Source organism: Panthera leo, chromosome F2 (genome assembly GCF_018350215.1).
Source record: "Panthera leo isolate Ple1 chromosome F2, P.leo_Ple1_pat1.1, whole genome shotgun sequence".
Taxonomy (NCBI): Eukaryota; Metazoa; Chordata; class Mammalia; order Carnivora; family Felidae; genus Panthera; species Panthera leo.
Window position 1 is genome coordinate 8,751,944 of NC_056695.1, and position 24,955 is coordinate 8,776,898.

The 24,955-nt window shown below is 48.6% G+C and overlaps 1 protein-coding gene across 2 annotated transcripts; it reads right to left on the minus strand.

The window, feature by feature from the left end:
- Window positions 1–6,468: 6,468 nt before the first annotated feature.
- Window positions 6,469–24,628, minus strand: SDR16C5 (short chain dehydrogenase/reductase family 16C member 5). Of its 2 annotated transcripts, XM_042924171.1 has the most exons (7): window positions 24,526–24,628; window positions 20,447–20,793; window positions 16,424–16,555; window positions 13,877–13,976; window positions 11,702–11,846; window positions 10,673–10,798; window positions 6,469–8,982 (listed from the first exon to the last, which is right to left on the minus strand). In XM_042924171.1, the coding sequence occupies exons 2-7, from the start codon at window positions 20,777–20,779 to the stop codon at window positions 8,889–8,891; spliced, it is 930 nt and encodes a 309-aa protein (XP_042780105.1). In that variant the 5' UTR covers window positions 20,780–20,793; window positions 24,526–24,628; the 3' UTR covers window positions 6,469–8,888. The 2 variants fall into 2 exon arrangements, with proteins under 2 accessions (XP_042780105.1, XP_042780106.1); XM_042924172.1 differs by lacking the exon at window positions 16,424–16,555.
- Between the last annotated feature and the right edge of the window lie 327 nt (window positions 24,629–24,955).

Consider the following 24,955-nt stretch of genomic DNA (forward strand, 5'->3'; position numbering starts at 1 on the left):
AGGCATGTCCTTCTCCACGCTGGGATGAGACTCTGGCAAAGTCCTTTTCCAGGAGAGTAGGTCTTATTTATTTATTTATTTTTAACGTTTATTTATTTTTGAGACAGAGAGAGACAGAGCATGAACGGGGGAGGGGCAGAGAGAGAGGGAGACACAGAATCGGAAGCAGGCTCCAGGCTCTGAGCCATCAGCCCAGAGCCCGACGCGGGGCTCGAACTCACGGACCGCGAGATCGTGACCTGAGCTGAAGTCGGACGCTTAACCGACTGAGCCACCCAGGCGCCCCGAGAGTAGGTCTTATTATAGAGAAGGTTCTGGGCTTCTTTCACAAGGATCCCTCTTCCCCAGAGCCTGGAGGGGATCTTTCTCAGAGCTTCACTGTGAGAACTGATTGGGATTCTTGGAGGTTAAGCCCACTTACGTGTGGGAGCCCTCCAGAGACTTCGAGCCCTGAGAGTTTTGCACTGCCGGGCTGACTCATGTTCGGCCCCCAGCATTTTGTCCGAATTACCATTTAAGTGTTCCTGCAAGTGTACAGAGCCAGTGGCTTTGCTTCAGGGAGCGGGTCCTGGCCGCATCTCTCTGAAAGATCTCGTTTCTCCAGATTTTCAGGTCACAGATGTCTCTCGGGTCTCCGATGGGTCAAAGAAAAGTAATAGATTCACACTTTATCTAGGTGCTTGTGGTCAGACATGGGGATGATGAGTTCCAGGTCAGAGATGAAGTCTGAAGTTTAGAAGATGCAACCCCAAACCTAAAGCTGCGATCCATTAACTAGTCCTGCATGGGTATAGCTAACACCCGCCTTTTTTTGGACATAAAAGTACTTATCACCTATGTTCTCAGCTTTATGGCTTCGGCCAAAAATTCAAAACATCAAGACATCAGGAAAATGGCCCACTTAACGGCTTGTAACATATATTTGCATACCTAGTACATAATACTTTGCAAACATAAAGGATATATATTCTTAAAGTAGGCTCCACGACCAATGTGGGACTCGAACTCACGACCCTGAGATCGAGTCACATCCTCTAACGACTGACCCAGCCAGGCACACCAAATATAAAGGACATATTTTTGAAAGGAAGAAAGGAATAGAGAGAAAGAGAGAGAGACAGAGACAGAAGCTAGAAAGGAGAAAATGAGGAGGAAAGGGAGAACAAAGAACCATAAGGAGAAAGAGAGTCAAAATCCAAAGTTTATCCAAAATTATATTGACATAAATGGTCTACATAGAGTACACTGACTAATAACATAAGTAGAAACTCAAAGTAGAACATTGTATTTTCTCTTTTTTGCTATACTCTCAAAGGCAGGCACAGGCTTTTAGATCACAAAGAATTAAAAGAATATATATCCTATATTAATCCATAGTCCTGAATAATTCCACTTCTCACAGTGAAATACTAAAATACCTTTCACACACAGGTTAAAAAATGCATTTTAAAAACATTTTAAAAATTATAGTAAATAATATGTACATTAAATGTATATCATGAATATATATTATTACATATATGTATATATAATGTACATTATACGTATACGTATAATGTACATTACACATTATCCATACATGTGTATAAACAGATATACATGTAATCCCTTACATGTAAGAGATGTAATATATGTACCTCTGTAATAAATGTAATTTGAAGAGATTTCAAGTAGTACCAGACACATTGCCACAAACTCGAAGTTCAAGGTCAGAGTTTAGTTAGGGGACCTAGTTTTGATGGGTGTTTATCGAGTATATGCCAAACCCTACGTTAGGCATTTTATAACTGCCAACTCACTTAGTCCCTACAACAGTCAAATGAGCGAGTACAGTCTTTTGCAGAATTGGAAAAGGGCTTCAGAAAGTTCAAGTCACCTAAGGTGCATCGCTAAACTGATGGGAATCCTCAGCTGTGTCTTGGGAGAGACCTGTAGCCAAGACACCGAATGCCCATTTTCCCCCACTCTTACAAACTTGTGCAGTTATTAGAGGCAGTCACAGCTGCTGTAGGAAAAGCTACAGTTTCCAGTCTCACTTGCATGTGACTCATAATGTTGGAAGAGAGTGTTGGGTGGCTGCTTCTAGAAATATTCTGAGAAGGCAAAGTGGTGCCTTTGTTTCTTTTGTCTTTATCCGTTCCTACATCTGCTGCCCGGAAAGTGGCTATGGTGGCGGCCATCTTCCTGATAATAATGGCGGCCACGCTCCCGGGATGGCAGGGTGAGGGCTGTCAGTGGCGCAGGCCCCTGGCACTTCCTAGAGCAGAACCAACAAAGAAGACGTGGTTCGCCTACCTCCGGACTTCCACACAACAGACAGCACACATTTATAGTTCTGAAATCACTGTTATTGAGGATCATTGTCATAGCTGACTCTCGTTTAAAAAAAATTATTCATTAGTTAAGGGAGCGGCGGTGGGGGGGGGGGGACAGCAAAGGAGAGACTGTCTCCCTGAGTCTCATTTTTAAACTAATACAGAACTCAGTACCTCGCAGAGGAGTGCTGCGCACGGGCAGACACAGAAATAATATACAGTATAACCAAGTTGAAGTTCTCAGGTCGGAAGGGGCAGGTGCTCAGAATCTTACACACTAGAAATCTGGCAATATCTGTTTGGCCATGGAAACATTTGGCTTAAATGGCCTTATTTTTACCTTAAAAACGATATCGCCCACTGCATAAGATTATAGCACGAGGGGAAAAGGTAAGACTAATTCAGAGTGCTGCTGTGCTGTTTTAAGCAGAGTCTCATGGATTTGAACTCAAGCTGGAGAGCGCCTTGTGCAGGCAGAGATGTAAGGGGGTCCCCTCCACCTGCAAGCTTGATGAACCGAGAGGGCGGCAATCAGAGCCTTGGGTGTTTGGAACAGCCAACACCCTCTGTGGTAGGAAGCCCTTGGAAGTGTGGGTTCAAGGCCATGGCTTTGGCAGAAGTAAGACTGTGGTCCCAAATCCTTTTCCAGCCCTTTCCATTAAGGGATGTCTGCCAGACATGGGATCCAGCACATCAGCAAATATCAAAGGATGGCCGCAGCCTATCTCCTAAAATTTTACTTCAGACGGCCCAGGAAAGTCTCCCCTAAATGGAGAAAGAGGAAAAGGCAGGCATGGGAAGAGCACGGATACCAGTAACAGAGCGTCCGACTTCCGCTCAGGTCATGATCTCGTGGTTCATGAGTTTGAGTCCCAGCCCCGCGTCGGGCTCTGTGCTGACCGCTCAGAGCTTGGAGCCTGCTTCGGATTCTGTGTCTCCCTCTCTCTCTGCCCCTCTCCCTCTTGTGCTCTGTCTGTCTGTCTCTCTCTCTCTCTGTCAAAAATAAATAAACATTAAAGAAAAAAAAAAAAAAGCTTTACCCAAGCAAGATTTTTGGCAATGATTCAAATGCCCAAAGAGTTGGATGAGATAAAGCCATTAGAAGCCCGCTGAGTCATTGATTGAGTGAACAGTATCGTCAAAGCAAACGGGGGCTGGGCTTGAGACACTTTGTAATTCTTCACACCTCTAGTCTGAGGCCGTCTAATCTATGCAGTCTCGAGGAAGGGTAGAGTCTTCAAAGCTTCCCTCCGATGTGGTCTTGGAAAAATAAACAACAAAGAGCCCTCCGGGGCCCCGCAGGGCAAAGGCAAGAGCAAGGAAACACTTCAGAGAGCAGAACCAGGCAACCCCACCTGAGAAAGGGAGTCCTGGGGATTCTGCTTAGCCGGAACCCACGGCTGTGGACCAGCACTGTGTTTCCTCTGGCCCCCACTGTTCTTGAAGGGGAGATTCTCCCCCCCCTTTTTTTCTTTCATTTTGTTTCTTTTCTCTTCCTCTCTTCCTAGTCGTGGTCATCCTGCTTCTCATGCATCACTGTGTATTGGGTGTGATGAGGGTAAATGGCTTGTCCTTTACTCTCTTGGTCATCAGGCCAAGCAGGGGCATCTGTGGATTTGACTGAGAGTGCTGCCCGGCACCAGAAATTCTAGACTTGGCGTGGCATGCAGTGACTGGGCAGGGCCTTGAGGTGGGCCTGGCCTGTGAGTTCTGTCTGATAAGAAGGGTATGCGTAGATATTTGAGGAAGTAGACTATGGCAGAAACTGTAAGTCGATACCCAACTTCTGCTCTTTTTCGAAAATAACGGAACACCTGACCTTTGGCTGGCTCACAGCCGTGCAAAATAGAGAGCACAGCCAGCATCCTTTGCAGGTTGGTCTAGTCATGTGACTAATTCTGGGTAATACGATGTGGTGTTTGTGAGGTGCGCTGCATCCATGGATTGTTTTTTAAAAGAGGTACGGGTGGTCTCTGCTTTCTCTGGATTCCTGCAGCTTGGAACTTGGGCATAACGGCCGAGGTTTTAGCGGTCACTGTAGACTGTGCCCATGAACGACGTTCGGGCTGCAAGCCGTGCGGAGCAGATGCGCCCAGGAGTTTGGGTCCCTGATACACGGAGCACCGTACTAACCCGAACAGCTACCTTAAATATCGGAGAGAAACACACCGCCACCTTCTTTCAGTCCTCCTGACATTGGGTTTTCGGTTACCCCAGCTGAATGGGAGCCTAACGGAGTGAGCAAACCTTGATGCAGGTGGAAGTGGAAAGAGCCTGAACTAAGGTGGTGGCACCGGGGACCCAGAGGGAAAAATCACCTGCCGGTGTTGTTGGAGAGGCAGAGGAGATTTGATTCCTAAAGGATGGGGGAAGTGAGAGATGCAGTCCAACAGAAGTAGAGCATTGCACCGGGGTTTCTAGTCTGGATGGCGTGGAGGGAGCCCTGCAGGGGGGTGGGGGTGTGTGGGGGAGGGAGGAGGAGTAATGGGCGTGGTTAGAAGTCCCCAGGGCATCTACACCATGAGGCATCCAAGGGCAGAAACTTGAAGAAACTGATAATTTAAGGAGTGGGCAGTGGAAGAGGCCAGTAGGCGGATGATACCAAGGCCAAGGGCAGAGAGGTTAATAATATCATCATGAGAAGTAAAATAAGATGAGGAATGAAATCCCCAGGGATCCCTGTTGGATTTGGAAGCTGGATGGCTTAGGAACCAACGTGAGGAGAAGAGATGGACAAATCCCTCTGGGCTCCATTTTAAATGATGCTGCTAAAGGAGAGCAGGGCGAGTTGCTGCCCCAGTGGGATGGAGATTTTTGTAAAGTTTATTTTTATTGTTTACAATTTTTTAAAATGTTTGTTTATTTTTGAGAGAGACAAACATTTTAACATGTGTATTTATTTTTGAGAGAGCGCAAGCAGGGGAGGGGCAGAGAGAGATGGAAACAGAGAATCCGAAGGAGGCTCCAGGCTGTGAGCACAGAGCCCGACGCGGGGCTCGAACTCACGAACCGTGAGCTCATGTCCTGAGCCGAAGTCAGACGCTTAACCGACTGAGCCACCCAGGCGCCCCTATTTTTATTATTTTGAAGTTTTGCATGGTGTTTAGTGTGCCTACGGGATGCGGGGGGCAACTCTTGGTGGAGAGGTTGAGGGTGTGCAAGAAGGTGCCTCCAAGAAAGCCCTGGAAGGCTCTGGGTGGAGGGCACAGGCCACAGGGTCAGCCCAAGCGGGTTCACTGCCTCCTTGGAGGCTAAGGACAAGAGGGGAAGTGGAGGCAGAAAGAAATGCCCCTGAAGATATTGGTTTGGGTCGCTGAGGGAGTTTGTACTTGTCGGATTCAACTTTCTTGGTGAGGTAGGAGCGGTTACCCTTGGGGAAGAGTGAGTGATGGGCGGGGGGGGTGGAGAGCGAGCTGGGGGTGTCTGGATCAACCCCAGACAGGTCACTATCCTGGAAATGAAGGTGCCTAGGCCGCCCCAAGATCTCTTCACAGAACCATTCCGCCTGGGGCATCTTGCGTCGCCTCGGCTGTGGTCTGCTGGCCCCAATTCTTGGTCATGTTTCTCTCGAGGGCTGACTCTCAGAGCTTGGGATTGGTTTAGTTTTGCTTTGTGTTTCAGGTACCTCCAATTCACTCCACCTCCAAGATTCGAACTGCTTTCCTTTGACAAACTGCGACCCCCTCAGCGGTAGGACGCGGTGGGAGCGTAGAGATCGCTCATGGCCTGGAGTTCCTTTTCTATCTTGGCGTCGGCATGGACTGTTTACATCTCTCCGAATTCATTCAAACCCGCAGTGTGGGGGTGCCTGGAGATGGAGATTTGGGGAGGCAATCAAGGACAGATCCGATCAGGCAGGGGGGCCCTCGTGAGGGGAGTAGTGACCTATAAGTAGCCTTATAGGAAGAGGAACAGCTACAGGTCTCGCTCGGTGCCCGCACATGGAAGAAGGGCCGTGTGAAGACACAGTGCAAAGAGGCCGTCTGCAAGCCGGGAAGAGAGTCCTCACCAGAAACAGTGTTCTCTGGCATCTCGATTTTGGACTTCCCAGCCTCTAACACTACGAGAGAATAAATTTCTGTGGTCGAAGCCACCCAGTCTGTGGAATTTTGCGCGGCAGCCTGAGCTGACTCCTACTGCATCACCAAATGAACAAGGAAAAGGACACGGTCACCTATTTTTATCCAGCCAAGCTCAGAATACCGAGTTCTTCTCGGTTCTTGAGCAGCGTGGGGACTATGGGACGCTAGATGACGTCATCCTGGAGGGCAGAGTGCCCGGTCCTGGGGTACAGCTCTCGTCCTTGAACCTTTCTCAAGGGTTGCGCCCGTGTTGGGCTCTTGATCATGGCTTCATTAGGACTCCATTTCAAACGACGGCCGGTGCGAAACCCGGTTCAAGTGAGAACACTTGCTCCCCGTTGTATTAGGTCACCTTGGTGCACATTACCCTCTGGAACCCTCTCATTTACATGCGCTCTCTTCTCATATGAGCTCTTCAAGTAAATCTGAATTTGTTTAGACAATTTTATGGGTACTGTAAAACCACAATTGAATTTCAGGCCTTTGTAGAGGTCCCGCCAAGATGCACTCCAATTAGAAATAATTGCTGTTAATGCTGTTACGATGTGGTGGCTGCCCGCTATACCCCAGACCTTTGTTCTCCTAAATCCCTCGAGTCTCTTCTTTATTCTTCAGCTAAATAGACAGGCCCCTAGAATATACGCTTTTGGAATCGTAATATAGGAGCGATATTGTGCCTCTCTCTTAATTAACCTTGTTAAGCAAGGATTTGGAACATTAGCTGGTTAGGCTAAGAGGGCCTTTTGAGTCGCTCAGTACACATCTGCAGTTGAGTAGGATGTCCCTCTTGTGAAATAAAATGCCTTTTATTCTTTGGCATACCCCAAATACCTTTATTATTCTTTGAGAAATGGTGTGACAGGCTTGTTTAGCGAAACAATGTGTGCAAAGCGCATAGCTTCGTGCCAGGCACAATGAAACCTTAGCTATTGCTTTTATTATTCTAAAACAAGGTTCCCCCCCTCCCCCCTTTCTTTAAGGCTTTCTGAATGAAACGGAAATACAGGGGCAGAGTCAGAATCATGCAGGCGGCTCAAGATAAATCAGTCCGCAGTGGGTTCCACTGATTCCACACTGCCTGAGACCACTGCCTTTCTAAGAGCATCTTACCCCACGACGTTCACGACTTGTTTATTTTGACTCTCACAGGGTCTTCCAAAGCACTTCTCATCCTTTCCTGCTCCCGGTACAAAGGAAGGTAAGAGACAAAGGCTGCTGTTTTTCTCCCGAGGCAGGCGCCCCCTCCCAGGCTGCGAAGGAGTTCCAGGGATACGGTAATGAACACAGTTTTCTTAACCTTGCTTTTATAGTTAATATCCAAATCATGAGAGCAGTTGGCCAGGCCATTAAGCTGCAAGAATACAACAGATTTGAGATAAAGGCAGCATCGACGAACACCAACGCGTAGAATTGCCCGTTCTGTGGAAAAATACAACACGAACCCCAACCTGAAGCGCTAAATTAAACATTTGAAATTAACCACATGGATATGTTTTCTGGACTAACAGGCAGCAGTTAAACTAGCTCAGTAGCAATGTCATTTTCAGAGTCAGAAGCAACCATTCTTTGAGCTCTTCGAGGGAAAAAAATGTGCTCCTGTGTAGACTTTGGGCTAGAGTCACTGTCTCCCAAGTTCATTCAGGGAATGTGCAGGAAGGCTTCCTGACACAGTGGCTCCTGATGTACACTCAGCAGCACTGGCACTTAGTCTGTGAGCACGCAGGGCATTAAGCAGTCAGCGTTGGTGTGACTGTGTTGGGAAGAAGGACACGGCAGGCTGGCCTGTCCTACACCTGGTGGCATAGGCTCAAAAAGGCCAAGGCTGAGAGCAGGGTGATAGAGAACCCAGAGCCCTGTGTCCTCCGTAAAGAGGGCATTCTAGCAATCTACAGTAAAACCTTGGTTTGCGAGCATAATTTGTTCCGGAAGCGTGCTTGTAATCAAAAGCACTTGTACCTCAAAGCGAATTTCCAGAACCACTGGCTAAGTCGTGATCGCGTGACATTCGCTGTCACATACTACGCGTATTGCAAGACATCGTTCCTTTATCACGTCAAAACTTATTAGGAATGTTTGCTCATCTTGTGGAACATTTGCGGAACAAGTTACTTGCAGTGCAAGGTTTTACTGTACTCATTCATGCTCCTCACCTCTCACTCCAGTTCCCTGCTTCACTTGAGCCACCTCCCCCCCGTGACCAAAGTGAAGGGCAGTTCGTGAGAGAGAGGATTATTTTTCTTACCCATCTGTTGCAAGCAGACTTGACAAAAACGGGCTATTTTTTTTTAATTAAAAAAAGAATAACCTAGCCAAAAAGCAGATAGCAACATTATTTGCAAAGGCATCAGTTGAAAATACGAGTCTAGATAACAGAAAAAGAAGGGTACTTGTAGGTTCCAGATACATCCTGTTGGACAAAAATGCTGTTCTCCATCGAAATAAGCATCATGCACCACTGGGTATCGGATGGTATTGGCTGTGGAGCTGGTCTTTAGTGTTTCTTTTTCTTGCAAACGAAGCCATCCATTATGTTAAAGACGCCCATAAAGTCAGACAGAAGCAACGCTATCTTGACAGGCAAGACACTAAAGAGAACACAAGAGAAGGTTCCTCGGTTATTACCATGAAAGCACCTTTGCCAGTTCAGTTGAAGTGCAGTGTCACTGACTTGTTGTAGCTGAAGTCATTGGCATAGGCACACATTCGTGTGCATGCTTCAGGGCCACCCAGGATTTGTCTACTACGTGGGAGGACACTTGCCCGGAGTCTCTCTACCTCTCCTCGCTTTATTTGCATTCACTTGTCTCCCCCCTCATGTCAGTGTCCAAAGCTCCACTGCGCTATGTAATGATTGCTGGGAAGCAGGGAAATCTGGCGGATTTGGACGAGCCTGCCTTGAGTCCTAGCTCGGTCACTTATATGCCAGCTCAGGCACATGACTTAGCCCTGGAGCCTGTTCCTACAGGTGTGAAACCAGTCATCGATCTTTCTTTTTTGGGACTCCTGTGAGGATTAGATGTAATAGGTCTCCAGACCTTTGGCAATATCCAGCGGAGGGCTACTCACCATCTCCACCCCTGCTCACCTTTCCTAGCAGAGCACAGACCCCGTCAACCCTGACATGCACACCGCAGAGCTAGGGGAGGTACACTAAATAGCACAGGCACAGTACCACTCTTGTGCTAAGTGAAGCCTGGCCAGCAAAAGGATGTAGGAATGATATCGGGGTGTTGCACAAAGCAGATACAATGAGCTGCAAAGAAAAAGGCGCTTCCTTAGGCAAGAGGGACAATGGCTGCCAGCCATGATATCTACGTTCATATAATGAGCAACCGTTGCCCGGAGGACTGGAATTGCTCATCGTGCCAAATGGCCAAGCTAGACCCAGGGAACGTTAAAACAACACAGATTTCAAGGCCACGGCGGGGGAGTGGTTCAGTAATGGAATGTGCTTCCTTGCAAAGCAGGAAGCACATTCCCTGGGGGCGGGGCTGGGGGGGGGAGGGGGGGAGTGTAATTGGATGACCTGTTACAGTCCAGAAAATGAATGGAGAGAGTGGGGATCGGCAGTAGCTGCAGCAATATGGCATCACAGTTCCTGTAACTGGGGTCCCGTGCCCACAAAGTGCCGCTGAAGGTCTCGGCGCTGAAACCCAATGGGGAGTCTCAGCACCGAAACCCAATGGGGAGTCTCAGCACCGAAACCCAATGGGGGGCAGGGAGAACAAGCAAGGATGCTCTCTTGTGCATCCGAGAGGTCGTTATGTTCTCAGGTTTCCCGCCCCCCCCCCCATTTTTTTTTTTAACCATCTTATACTCCAAATTTATCCTTCAACTGCCAGCTTTACCCATACCACAGATTCCTGAAATGTTTGGCTTATTATCTGGCCTTAACTTTGGGGCTCTGTCCTCGAGGAAGCATGGACACACTATCTGTTCCAACACGATTATTCTATGATGCCCACAAGAAAAATCATCTCTCCTTAAAAAAAAAAAAAAAAAATCACTTCAGTCTGTCCACAGATCATTCAGGAAATACACTTCTTTTTGACCATAATGCAATACTAAGAGGGCGGGAAGAATCCAATTGCATTCTCTAGACTCTCACGGGGAAACACTGCCAACTATGGGAATTTGAGATCATGTCAGCAAATAGACACAATGAAGGGATCAAAGATCAGTCCTTTAACAGACAGTTTTTCAGTGGCCCCTCCTGGTATGGGATAAGTTATTGACTGGCTTATTAGAGAAGTCATAGGAAGGTGATATCCTTACCTTTTAAGAACCATTGCGAAGTATAAAAACCTTGGCACATATAAGTACACTTTCTCTTTCAGGATAGCATCGACTATCTTTTCAACCACGTATTCTGGTTCCAGAATCGGTAACAGAAAAGGACGGCTAGGGAGTGAAAAAAAGCAAAAACAAAAAAGCCCAAGTTAATAAATTAATAATAATAAATCTCACAAATCAGGGATAAGAAAGATTATAAGACATTATTGCTTGCTTCTTTCCCTGCCAATTTGACCTATTTCTAGATTTACTGCTTTATTATCAACACGATAATAACAACTTTAATTTGAAATGGCACAAGAGGATTCTAACTCATACACTCAGGTCACAATATGCAGCGAGGTGAAGCCATATTAAATAGCTGCCCGTCATCTCCATGAGATGCAGATTTGGGCATCTGTGTCCCTTCAGTGATTCTCAGTCTTTCCATGGAGACAGGGAAGGGGGCAGGACAGAGTTTGGTGGCAGACAGAGAGTGAGGCCAGGAATGGTGGTGGGGGTGTGTGTGTGTGGGGGGGGGGGGTAGGTCCGGTTCCAGGGGTGGTAGGAGCTGGACCCAGCCTTGAGAAAGCATCCACAGTAAACTCAATATCTTCAACACAAAGACATCTGAAGAAAGAAAAAAATTCTGAAACCAATTATAGATCAGGCTGAATCTGAATACCTTTTTAAAGAACATTAACAAATAGAATAAAATAAAATAGGTGGTCCATCATTTTTAAAAATGTAGTTTTATTTATTTATTTATTTATTTTTTAAAAATTTCAGTGTTTATTTTTGAGAGAGAGAGAGAGAGAGTGAGCATGAGTGGGGGAGGGGCAGAGAAAGAGGGAGACACAGAATCCGAAGCAGGCCCCGGGCTCTGAGCTGTGAGCACAGAGCCCAATGTGGGGCTCGAACCCACAAACTGTGAGATCATGACCTGAGCCCAAGTCGGAAACTCAACTGACTGAGCCACCCAGGCGCCCCCCCTAAAATGTAGTTTTTCTTAAAATCAAAGGACGTACTTACACAGTAGAACAACCTTCAAACATTCCAGTGTTTATAAAAAATGGGCACACAATAGTGGTCTTGACCCCCTTTAGTTTCTGGACTATTGTTTCTATAAATACAGATTCAGCAAATCCATAGGCTGCAAATTTACTTGCACAGTAATCTGAAAAAGGCAAACGACACTGATGTCTATACTGGAGTTTTCAAACGGCATTACATCGAGGTTTCCTCCCAACACTAATACCAACAAAGGATGGGACAAGTTCAGAGTTAGTTTGTATGGCCTTGGTCTGTGCCCACTGCAGCAAGCGAGGGGCGAGTGGGAAGGAACGCTGTCACTTCCAGGCTGGTTGACAAGGACCAAGGGCCCTCCCGGAGAAGCGGGGCTCGGGGGTGCCTCCGGAGGGTCACAATGCTAGACTTCACTTTCACTTTCACCTCGACGGGTCGTCAGACCCTCCGCTAGCTGTTACGCAGGGCACAGCATGTGCAACTAGTCCCCGTCCCAAAGAATTTCAACACAATCAGGGCGGGGAGACACACGTAAGAATAAATAAAATAATACAGGAGGTAGAGTCCAGGCTGAAGAGATCAACGTGGGTCACGACCCTCAGATCAAGTTTTTTCCTAACTATGACTCTTTCTTCCGACTCTTCTGGAGAACGTCAACCTCTACCTCTTACGCATCCTGCAGATGCAGGGTGAATGGGAAGTGGCCTTCACGTCCTTGGTGGGCTTTTGGTTTACACTCACTCCAGAGGAATGGAATTACTCATCGTGCTAGATGGCCAAGCTAGACCCAGGGAACGTTAAAACAACATAGATTTTGAACTCGAGGCGTGGAAACGTTTGGAGAAGAAAAGGCATTTCGGTAGACTTTGACTTTCCTTTTCCTCACACAATCAGAAGGGGCAAACCTGTTGTTCATCGTTGTTCTGGAGGGAAAGCAGCTACCGCAACCAGCAAGACTCGGGTCCCCAGATTGGCCACGGGTTAGCCGGTGGGGGGAGGGGAGGGGAGAGGGGGAGTCCCAAGCAGCTTCCAGGGTCCTCTGAGTCATTTGGTGTAAATGCGGTTCACTGAGCCCCTTGATCTCTGAGATTCAGATGAGCCCATACGGCCCGGGACTCGGGCAGCCTGGATCCTAAATGGCACGCCTGGGGATTCTGCTGCCGGGGAGCCAAGAGAACACCGTGGGGATTATAAAAAGCTCACACGTTCCTAAGGTGAACAGGGCGCCGGACGGTCTTGCATCTTTAGACAGATGTGCCAGGGAAAGGACTCAGAGAAGCTGCAAACAGCCCCGTGTGAGTCCAAAGACCCGTGAGGTAATAACAAAATGCGGTGGATTCCAAGGAGGCTGGAGGAAAGGAGGTCCTGCGTTCAGGGAGGTGTGTGTAGACGGGTAGCATCTGGGGTGGCCAGTGGTTCTGAAAACCCGGTTCGCGGAACCGATTCGAACTGTGTTAAGACCGCTGTGCACCGTCTTGAGCCGCGAGTCTTCAACCAGCGGAAAAGCAGAGAGGTTGATTTTCGGTTTCTTGGGCTGGAGAAACTTTCTCCAGACCCACAGCCGAAGGGGACCGCTCGATGGAAACTTCCGAAGGCCCAGTGCTTCTCCTCACCATCCTGATAACAGTATCAGGGGGATTTGGCGGGGGGGGGGGGGGGGAACTATGCTAACCACTTGTATAAAAAAATTAGCAGTCAGGTGTCTCTCTCTCTTTCTTTCTCTCTTTTAAATGTTTATTTATTTTGAGAGAGAGAGAGAGAGGGGGCACAAGCAGGGGAGGGGCAGAGAGAGAGGGAGAGAGAGAATCTCAAGCAGGTTCCACAGAGCACACAGCCTGAGGCAGGGCTCGATCTCGTGAACTGTGAGATCATGACCTGAGTTGAAATCAAGAGTCGGACGCTTGAGTGACGGAGCCACCCAGGCGCTCCTCTTTCTCTTTTTTTTTTCATTCCAGGGGATTGCGTGGACCCAACGATCCCAAAGTACAGAGTTCAAGTTTGTGTAAGCATATCTGATGGGCAGTTTTGAGGCACAGTGTTCTCCACCACTTACCTTGTGGAATATATCTCTTGATTTATTCCCCTTTATCATTAGTACCTGAGGTCAATGTTGATTATTCAGAGCTGAGTAAGACAAGTTATAAAAGAGTTTGTGAGTGCAAAATATTACATTTCTCTTACCTGCCAGTTTATTTACTCCAATTAATCCAGCTGAACTTGAAATGCAAACCAAATGGCCATGATCATTAGCTATCATAGCAGGTAGAAAGCATTTATACGTCTAAGAAAGGCAAAGAAGACTGTTAACCTTTTATACTTTTTTTCAGACGTTTCTGTATGACGAGGAAAGTCTTTTAAGTTCATAAAAATACCTGAAGGCACGGGGATATAAAAATTTAAACATCTGGAAAGTAAGCTTCTTAACTTGTTTAACCTTTAAATCAATATTTTTCTGATGGCAGTTCTAATATTATTAAAAATAATTTATTCAGACTTACATTTTGCTCACATTTGACTTTCAAAAACACACTATTCAGACAGTAATTGAAGCTGTACAGGACAGCCTGAACTATGGTGGGGACAATCCATAAACCAGTAAGAGTACTCGGAGACATGATTATTCAGATTAATATTGCCTTTCTCCCCCAACTTCGGTCATGTTTGAATTTCAAATTTTTCTGAATATTGTTCATCAGACACACCGCTGTTGGCTTTGGTTTAAAAATTCCACTTTCGGGGTGCCTGGGTGGTTTAGTTGGTTAAGTGATATTGGCTCAGGTCGTGATCTCATGGTTCACGGGATCGAGCCTCGAGTCGGGCTCTGCACTGACAGCATACAGCCTGCTTGGGATTCTCTCTCTCCCTCTCTCTGCCCCTCCCCTGCTCACACACGTGTGTGTGTGCGTGAGTGTGTGCTCTCTCTCTCAAAATAAATAAACTTAAAAAACTAAATAAAAACATCACTTCGTCTTGAAATTCATCTCTACTTCTTTGAATAATGGTTTCTTATTTGTATGTCATGTCATTAAAGAGAATATGCTAGAAAAAGAGGACCTATGCTGTGTCTCAGTACTACAGAACACCTTCACTTTTGATTTGGGACCTGGAAAGAAAGAAGGTAAAGGAGAGAGAAATGAGCTTTGATAGAAGATATATTCTACAACAAAAAAGTAATTCATTAAACAGGAATAACTGCATACTTACATGAATTTATGTTTCATATTTACTTTCAAATGTGAGTAATACGGATAAATATGAGAAAAGGGATTTCTTATAAAAGTCAAAGAACGTTTGCGTGCATCGCAATGAGTGTCAGAAAGAAACTAACATGTAGGGAGAGGTGGAAAAACAAAATGAGCCAACAGTGCAGCATAATAAAAAGCCCCCTGAGTTCCGACAGTCTGAGGTGAGTCACTTCTTCCTGGGGACGCATCCCTTGGGAGCATGGTCACCATGAGCTCTCTGACCCTCTAGCAAGTAAGTGCCTGCTCCGTGCAGAGGCTCAAAGAATGTATGCAGACTTGCCCAGACAGAGTGTCAAGAGTGAGGCTAATGTGGGGCAGGGACACGCCAGCATTGTGGGGACAACTAAAGGAAGAGGGAGAGAGAAGGAAAAGACCAAGGACAACAGAGAGGAGGAAAAAGAACCCAACATGAGATTATGGCTTTATCTTCATTCTGGCTGAATAATCTCATTTCATTCTAAAGAAGGAGAGGGACATTTGGGACAGGGCAACATAAATCACTTGCAGTAGCTCCTGAAGGAACGTGGCGGCCGCTTAGTTCTGGATGTTTCCATCTTTCTCCTGGAAACGATACAGAATGCCAAAAATACCACCACGCAAGGATGCTTTTTGGTGAAACTAGGGGACAGAAAAATAACATTTGAAGGCCACCACATGGGAGTTGGGTGGGGGGTCAGGTGGGAAAGCGTGAGGAGAGGGGAGCTCAGGAGTCTCCAGCAAATACTCCCTCCCAGCAGAGACGCCGCCCAGGGCAACAGGAACAGGGAGAGGCAAGCCGGGGCATGTGAGTGGGTGCGGAGGCATGGCAAGACGGGCTTCAGCAAAGACCAGGAAAACACAACTTCTGCAAGGAAGACCATCACCTCTGAAGATCAGGAGCTGTGCCCCTTAACGTCCATGGTACCTGTGCTGTGCCCTTTAATGTCACCGAGGCTACAGGAAGAAACTTTCCTTTGCTTGATTGGATACTGAGCCAGGTGTTGGATTGGATACTGAGCCATTCTTGGTTTGCCCAGAATAGACCTGATTAATGCCTGCTTATTAATAATGCCCTCTTCCACTTTATTTTATTTTATTTTTTGTTATTTCTAGATTTTTTACCTCCTCCACTTTCAAAAGAGTTCCAACTTAGGCAAATGATAAGGTCAGCCTGGTCATGTATGTGGTGTCATTTCTGTGTAGATTTGAGCAAATCTTTTAACTCCTCTGATCCCTTATTTCATTGAGCTGTATCAAGGATTACGCAGGAGGTGCCTAGGATAGGCTGGCGATCGATAAATGATAGTAAAGACATGGGCAAAGTTGTGTCTTTGCAAGATTCCTGAGCAGGGTCTCAGGCAAGTGCAGGCTAATTTGGATCAGGAGTCTAAAACCGAGAAGACTGTGCTTTATTTACACGTGAATACAATTGTAAGAGAATAAGAGGAAGTACGTCTAAATTCCGAGTAACTGTATATTTGTTATGAGACGAAAAAATAATTACCCATAAATGCGCTTTGAAATTCACATCTAAAGACTTTTCTATCAGGTCATCTGGGCAGTTGAGGAAATCGCCACCTGTCACAACTCCGGCATTGTTGATCAGGATGGAGACATCGCCGACTTCTTTTTTAACCTGAATTGAGTAACAAGAGCCACACCACCCATAGAGTAATTCCTTACATGATCGAAGTTTAATTTTCCCATAGTTTTTAGACGCTTCTTATCCTTGTTAACACAGATGGGGTTTACGTCTTTTGCAAACAAAGCACGTTTCATTTCCCTTGCTGAGTTTGCAGAGCATCAGAGATCCAAGTCTGATGGTTTTCTTCTCATTTCTTCCCCCCTCCACGCCCCCCTTCTTAGGACGGTTCCAACACTGCAGGGTCGTCAGCCTTAACAGAGCGGTTAGAGCTATCCTCATACTTAAGCGATCAGTCGCTTTGTTGCAGGCTCTGTGTATGTAGCAGGTGAGTTCAATCACTGTGACAGGACATAAGGCATTACAGGCATGACATATAAATTAAGACCCAGCCCACACTGAGAGGGGGGCGGAGCAGGAGGGTGTGGAGGAAGCACAAAATTCCTAAACACGTTTTACACTCGAGGCACAGCGCAGAACCTGTCTGTCCTGCTTGGGCTAGTGGGCTGGTTTTCTTCTCCCTGACACAGGCTTCTGGGTGCTAAGATGTGTCAAGAGAGGATCTGAATGGGCTCCATTTGCCGGCCCGAGTAGGCACTCAGTAACTTTTATTTCAGAAATAAAATGTCTGGGTGTGACTCTGGGGCCTTCCGCTTACGGTGAATCTTTAGCTTGTCATCTTGGCTCTACTGGCAGAAGTGAGCACGGGATTTTCCAGGATTGGCCACGCGAGAGGGTGGTGCCCCTCTGCTCCCTTCTGTGTTCTGAATTTCATCACTGTGATCTGTATCACACAGCAGGGCCTCTGTCCCCAGGTCAGCGACAGCCACCGGCTGCAGGTGCCCCATGCTCAACAGGAAGCTCACGCAGTACTCTCACATCTCTAGCTCTGTGTGTGTGTGTGTGTGTGTGTGTGTGTGTGCGCATGTGTGCACCTGTGTATATGGGTGCAGTCGGCACAGAGGGGGGCATATTACTGACACCACCTGAGGCTGTCTGTCATCTGAGGTTGTGGGTCCTAGCAACGAGGCTGATGTGTTGGGTATTTATTTGTTACCCAACTAGATGGGTGGCCTAGGGAAAAACCTTAGGACGAAATACAGACTAAGAAAAGCTCACGCTTCATGGTAGAGTTTTCAGATAAAAGCATCCAAAACAATCTAAATTAGAGTTTTATTTGGAGAGTAGCTAAAATACGTCACCAAGTTCAAGCTGAACGGCTGTCAAGGCTAGCCACAACCAGCCCTACCTGAGGCAGAGTCAGGTACGGCCTTCCGGTCACGGAATAATGAGTAAACCACAGGAACGGAAGGCACAGCGCGAGGAATGTCGCCAATGGTACTGTGGTAGTGTTGCACGGTGACACCACACCTGTGGTGAGTGGGCCGTGACCCATAACAGTGTTACCACGTCACCATGTTGGACACCTGAAGCCAGTGTGCCATTGTGTGTCAGCTACACTCAACTGAAAAAAAAAAAAAGAAAGAAAAAAAGAAAAGCTGGTCCGGGCTGTGGACCGGAAGACAGTACTAGCATTAGAGGCTGACGCGTTAGCTCAGAGTCAGGGCTGGCAAGGCTAGAAGTGACATCCAAGGGAAATAAACAGGGGCATGTATGTCCACTGTGGCCTCTCACATAGATCAAGCGTGCTCTCAAACACTTGACCGAATAAACATCCGACTTTAATTTCAAAATGGCCTCCAGGGGCGCCTGGGTGGCTGCGTCTGTTGAGCCTCCGACTTCGGCTCAGGTCATGATCTCATGGCCCATGAGTTCGAGCCCCGCATTGGGCTCTGTGCTGACAGCTCAGAGCCTGGAGCCTGCCTCGGATTCTGTGTCTCCCTCTCTCTCTGCACCCCCCTCCCCCACCGGTGACTTATGCTCTGTCTCTCTCTGTCTCTCAAAAATAAATAAATTAAATAAAAATTAAATTAATTAATTAATTAATTACATTAAATTTTTTTTCTTAAATGGCATTTAGGCTTGTATCTTTGCAGTATATGAAAATTATATCTCTATGAATCATACTTTAAATGTACGGGGCTAAGCATCCGTGATAAGATTTTTCACGTGAATAACCTTCCTTCCTATTGATTTATCTATTTAGCATATAGGTTGATCTTCATCTATTTTTTTTTTCTTTTAAAGGACTCTCTTGTTCCAAAGTCTGCTTTCTCCCTTTAAATTAAACTTGGAAAGACATCATGAGTATTCAGCCCCTGCCACATTAGAGCCAAAGGGACCAGGTTTAACTGTATGTGACTTACATATTTATTACTGACCAATGACAGCCTAATAAAATGCTCACCCATGGGATGAGAGTAAGCTTGTCAGTATCGTGTACAAGAAACAGAGGGTAGCATCTAAGGTAAAGGCCACCGACTCTAGTTTTTAACTAGTTTCCTTCTTCTGCAATCACTACGCTCCTCACTGTAAGAATGTGGCCACAGACCCCGGCTGACAGGTCTAGTGACATTCCCACACAAGCTGTGCCCGCCTGTCAGTTAAGCACTGAACTTTGGCTCAGGTCACGATCTCACAGTTTGTGGGATCGTGGGTTCGTACCCCGTGTAGGGCTCTGTGCCGACAGCGCGGGGCCTGGCGCCCGCTTCGGATCCTGTCTCTCTCGCTCTCTCAAAAATAAGTAAACATGAGGAGTGCTGAGAGGAGTTGTTTGCAGTTGGCGCGAGTGAACATGCCAGGGGATCGGTGCTTTAAGTGCCCAGGGGTGAAGCTGTGAGCTCAGCAATAGCAGAGACATACTTGTGCTTCGAGGGAGGCACGCGCTTGTCAGGTTTGGGTCCCCGCATTGTACCGGGCTGCCTGCGACGGAGGCTGCAGTTACCGATGCGGAAAACTGAAACAAAACTTCAAAGCACACCCACCAGCCGGTGACCTGCCAACCTTACCAGGAGACAGTGAGGTGGGAAGCAGCAAAGGGGATTCGACTCAGGGCCTAGAGATTGTGCCAGAACATTCCAACGTGGCGGGTTCCTTCCTTCTCACTAAACTGGGGAATTCTGGGTGTTGCCACAAGGGCGGCCCAGGACAGTGATGTGTGGAGTACTCATGCCGACGCGAGGGGACAGAAATCCTCATGAGGGAGAGGAGGCAGCCATCGTGCGACTATGTGCCTCCACGCACTAAGGAAACCCTTACCGTTGCCTGCTGGAGTGGTGACGTCCTGCCAGCCTTCTTTGCACGGGCAGCGGTATCACCGCCTAAGGAGCAACTGTGGTCAAGGGTCTTTGGGATGAATACAATATTCTGTTTTTCTCATGACTATTTAGGCGAAATATACATTCACGTGAAAGGCACTGTGGTGTGGTGGAAATAGCTGGGTTTAAACTCAGACAGGAAACGGGGTCGAGTCCTGGCTTAGTCACGTGCTAGCTCCGGGACCCTGAGCAGATTGTTCAAGATCTCTGTGCCCCCTTTTCCCTCCAAGAAAGGGGCTGCCCCCTGCCTCTTCTACTGTAACAGGGGAAAGCACAGCCCGTATTGCCTGGTGTGTAATGGGTGTATTCTGGCTGGAGTCAACAGACTCAAGGCCAAGCTCGGTCTTTGCCACTTGTTAGCTGTTTCTTGGGTGAGCTGCTTACCTCCCTCAGCCTCGGTTTCCTTATCTGTCAAATGAAGATAATATTGGACCTCACTTTATAAGATTATGATACAATATAGATGGGCTGCTTAGCATGGTATATTGTATACAGTGACCTCTCAAAAATCCTCGTTCCCACTCCCCGATACTTTTTAAATTAAAGGGATGCTGGAGACAGGCAAATCCGCACTGAGCAAGGGGTTGAGACAAAGAGAAGGATGCACGTGAGCGAATCTGTAGAGAGAGCTCACCGCCCACGGGAGATGGCGAGACGCAACACCTACCTGCTCGGCCACTCGGTATATTTCTTCCTTTTGGCTGCAGTCGCAAGTGTAGGCATAGACTCTTGTGGCTCCGGCTTCCCGAGCCATCCTGCATGTTTCCTCGTTCCCCTCCTTGTTGACATCCCAGAGGACCAGCACCGATCCGAGGTGGGCAAATCTGAGGGCCAAGAGCCTTCCCAGTCCTCTCCCAGCACCGGTGATGAGCACGATTTCACCGGCAACGTTCTTCCGTGGTCTGGGGATGAAGGTGAAAATCAGGGTCTCCAGAAGAGCAATCACTGCTTTTCCTAAGAAGGTGATCAATTCCTTGGTGAACTTCAGGTTGGAAGCCATGCTGTGGCTGAGACCTACAGAGAAAGAGAGACCCACGTAAAGACCTCGGGGACCATTCCCTCTGAATGCGCCATCTACGTGGAGCGCAAGCTTTCTGAGATGGTGGAAGAAACTGGCTGTGTAATTGAAGCTTCTCTCTTGGTAGCAGATTCTGAACTTAGAAAGGGCAGGGGGCCCACAGGGACTGCGTCTTGGCCAACTTTCATTCGCAGCACCAAGCGGGGCACACATCTGAGTGCTGTACAGGACAGAAATGTTCACTCCCCAGGCACTGTAACCGTGTCAGCATTTGACCCGAAGAAGAAGAAAATTATTTCTCCTAGTTAACCTTTCTTAACAGTAATCACAAAAGCCCTGTTGGTTGCATCATGTGCTTGAGTGCAATGCTGGCCCACGATATGTGCTTTGGGAACGTCATCATGTGACTCGGGTTCAGAGTGCTGCTCCCCCAGAAGTCACCCGATAGGTTTGTTGAATGAATAGAAGGCCTGCCCTGTCACTCGTACAGGGCCATGGCTTACATCCTGTTATCAGTTACTCACACGTTAGTGAGAGTGAGTTTACATGATGCTTTACGAAAGACCCGCTGGGAAAGAAGGGTAGGTCTTATTTCCTACGGTGTGAGAAGACATGTGTAGCAGGGGGGCTACTGTGCTGGGGGTGGGAAGCTTCCCTGAACGGGGTGCCCGACTGAGAGGCACAGAAGAGGTGAGGAGGTGTCCTTCATTAAAGAACAGCAGGAGGTCACTTGTTTTGCAGTTTGGCGGAGGACAGACTAGTCACGGCTCATGACGATGGGTGGAGAGGTTCATCGACAGCAGGGCTTGGGGCATGGTGGGACCCTTAGGAAATTGTTGGGGGCTCAACTGCTGTTTCTTGTCTCATTCTACGGATGGAGCTGGAGATCACAACGAATGGGGATGTGGTTCACCCAAGGCCTTGGCTGCCGTTTAGCGCAGGGCCTGCTGAGTTCATTTATTACGTCCGCCGAGCACCGATGCCGGGCAGGTCTGATGCTGGGCACTGGAGCTGAGGGGGTGGGTAGCCTCCCATGATCTCTGCCCTCACGAGCAAAGGGTTAGTTGAAGAAACAGACATTGAGCCAAATAAATAAAGAATGACAGGGTGCTATGGAGAGTAGACAGGAGATCTGATTTAGACCGGGTGCTGGGGAAGAAGCAACAGGAGGGATTTGCCGGAAGGTGGCATTGGAGCAAGTAGTCAACTGATGAATGGCCAGCGGTAGAGAGAGCTGGAAGCAGCTTGACCGACAGAGGGAGGAAGGAGCCTGAGGCTCGAGGAAGGTTTGGCCTGTGTGTCCAACACGGCCCAAAGAATTAGAGCGCTGGCGGTAGGGGGCATGGATGTGGCGGGGTGCTGGTTTCACCAGGCTTTGGATGAAATGGCCCTCAAAGTCTCCGCCGTCTTTGCTCACATTTATTTTCACACAGTCGCCTTTGGATGACTGACTGGGCGTCTCAGGCCCTGCGCGGTTTGGAAGGAAGGTGCTTTGAAGGGCAGACGGCGGTTGGCACGCTCTTATTTTAAGCTCACTCGCGGGGCGTGTGGCTTGAGAGCTACAACAATGAGGGTCAGACTTCCCCCAGTAATAGGGCACCCCGGGCACCCTCCCCCGGGGTGCAGCCTGGTCGCCACTAACACTTCTTCCGGGGGAAACCCACACCAGCTTATCAATGCCCCCTCTGGGAGAACCACTGTGTAAACCCACGCCCAAAGGCCAGAGGTCCACGTCTCTCCTCACGGGACTCCAGCACCATCTGGGTGCTTAGAAGTCTCACCCCTGACCTGGGGGAAGGTTCTTAATGCCACAGGCTCTAGACTCCAGCACTCTACCATCTCCACATGGGCATGACCTAAGACCCGGGGCAAGGTCTTACCACTTATTGCTGTCTCGGCAGATGCTTACTAGGTTCTTAAGAGCCTGGCATCCTGAGGTCTGCCCCGGGCATCTGGGGTTTAGGGTGTCTGCTGGGGATCTGCACAGGTAGTGAGGTGTAGAGATTAAAGTGTGCACTGGGGGGCGTCCGGGGGGGGCTCAGTCGGTTGTGAGCGTCCGACTTCGGCTCAGGTCATGATCTCACCAGTTTGTGAGTTCGAGCCCCACGTCGGGCTCTGTACTGACAGCTCAGCGTCTGGAGCCTGTTTCAAATTCTATGTCTTCCTCTCTCTCTGCCCCTCCACTGCTCGCACTCTGTCTGTCTCTCACAAAAGTAAATAAACATTAAAAAAACATGACAGTGCGTGTTGGAATTCTGGATCTGCCACTGACTTCTCGGCAACCTTGGTAAAAATGATTTTATCTCTTGTGCCTCAGTTTCCTCTTCTAAATAAGGGGATTCCACAGCAGGCACCAATGGGGGCATGTGTGGAAGTCAAAAGACTTAATACAGGTAAAGTAATAGGGTGTGTAATATGGCCACGATGATCTCTTATGAAATTTCCGAGCCAATTGGAAAGAAAAAAAGGTCCTCGTTGCTCTGCACATGGCTCCCTCCAGGGTGCATGGGGTGGGGGTGGGGCAAGAGGGATTGGGCTGGATTTCAGCACCTGCCGGCAGGTTACTCATCATCTCCGGTTCTACTCCTAAAGCTCATCACATGGGGGCCTTGTTAGAACAAAGCCAGGCACGTAACAGCAGCAAAATGCCTGTGCCTGAGCTAGAGCTCCGACTGACTTCCTGCTGGCATGTGAATTATAATCCCTGGTCATAACAACAAAGGATGGTTATAGGAAGTATCCTTAGCAACAAAAGTAAACGCGGGGTTCAGTTTCAGTGTCAAGACTGTGCCTTATGTAGTTACAGAGCATATTGAATGTGATCAGGTTATAGACACCTCTTTGGTGTCTCCATCCCACGGCCTCTCACCACTTGGTTCAAAAGCGGAACTAACTGGGGGAGCCTGGCTCGGTTAGAGCCGGCGACCCTTGATCTCAGAGTCGCAGGTTCAAGCCCCACGTTGGGTATAGACAGCTTATTTTATTTTATATACTGTTTTAAATTTCTTAAAAAGTTTATTTCTTTTTGAGAGAGAGAGCAAGGGAGGGACAGAGAGAGACAGGGAGACACAGAATCCAAAGCAGGCTCCGGGCTCTGAGCTGTCAGCACAGAGCCTGACACGGGGCTCAAACTCACAAACCCGTGAGATCGTGACCTGAGCTGAAGTCGGATGCCCAACCGACGGAGCCACCCAGGCGCCCCAGAGCTTATTTTCAAAAAGAAAAAAAAAAAAAACAAAAACACAGTAGGCTTAACTATTTGGGGGCAATGTGAGCAGGTGCCTTTTTCTTCCCAGCCCAGGAGGCAGCAAAGAGCTCCGGTAAGAGGTATGGGATGAATGGGGGGGGGGGGGGGGGGGCGGGGAGGGAGAGGCAGACGCACTGAGCAGCAGAGAGCTGGGGACCAAGGCAGCGTGGACGGAAGAGGATACCAGGGACGGATCCCGCCCTCTGCTCCGGGACGGGGAGGGGACGCTAGCAGCCCTTCCTTCTGGGTCTCGCGAGTCTGAATCTCGGGGACAAAGGGGCGCTCCCTCCGGCTCACCTGCCCGCGCCCTTCCCCCACCCGACCACCCTACCCGCCCCCCCCCCTCCCGCCACGGTGTCACAGCGTTCCCGCCCGCGGGTGCGGGTGCGGGTGCGGGCGCTGGCGCTGGCGCGGCGCGGAGCCCCGTCCCCGTGGAGGTCTTGCCCGGCCCTGGCCCCGGATCAGGACTCGGGTAACTCACCCGGGACACGCTGCCCTCGCTGTCCGCGGAGAAGCAGTCCCTGCTACGCGCACCGCCTCACTGGCTCGCGGCGGGCGAGGCTCAGGGGTTTATTCCCGCAGCTGGCCCGAGGCCAAGGGTAGGTCAGCCGCGCCCGCGCAGTGGGTGGAGCCGCCGGGGGCTCCCGCAGGCCACGTAGGCCCGCGCTCCTTCTTTCCTGCCTTTTCCCCCTGGCGGCCAGATGTACAGGCCGGACATTTATTTGGTCGCCGTGGCCGGACGCGCGGCGGATTTCGAAGAGAAGAATCATCCCAGGGTGTCGAAAAATTCCGATATCCAGGCTGCCTCCTGGATTATGAAGTCAGAATTTCTGGGTTGGAAAGGGCTTAGGTATCAGCACGGAAAAAGTTCCCCAAGTGTTTCCAAAGAGCAGTCCCGAGGGTGGGAACCG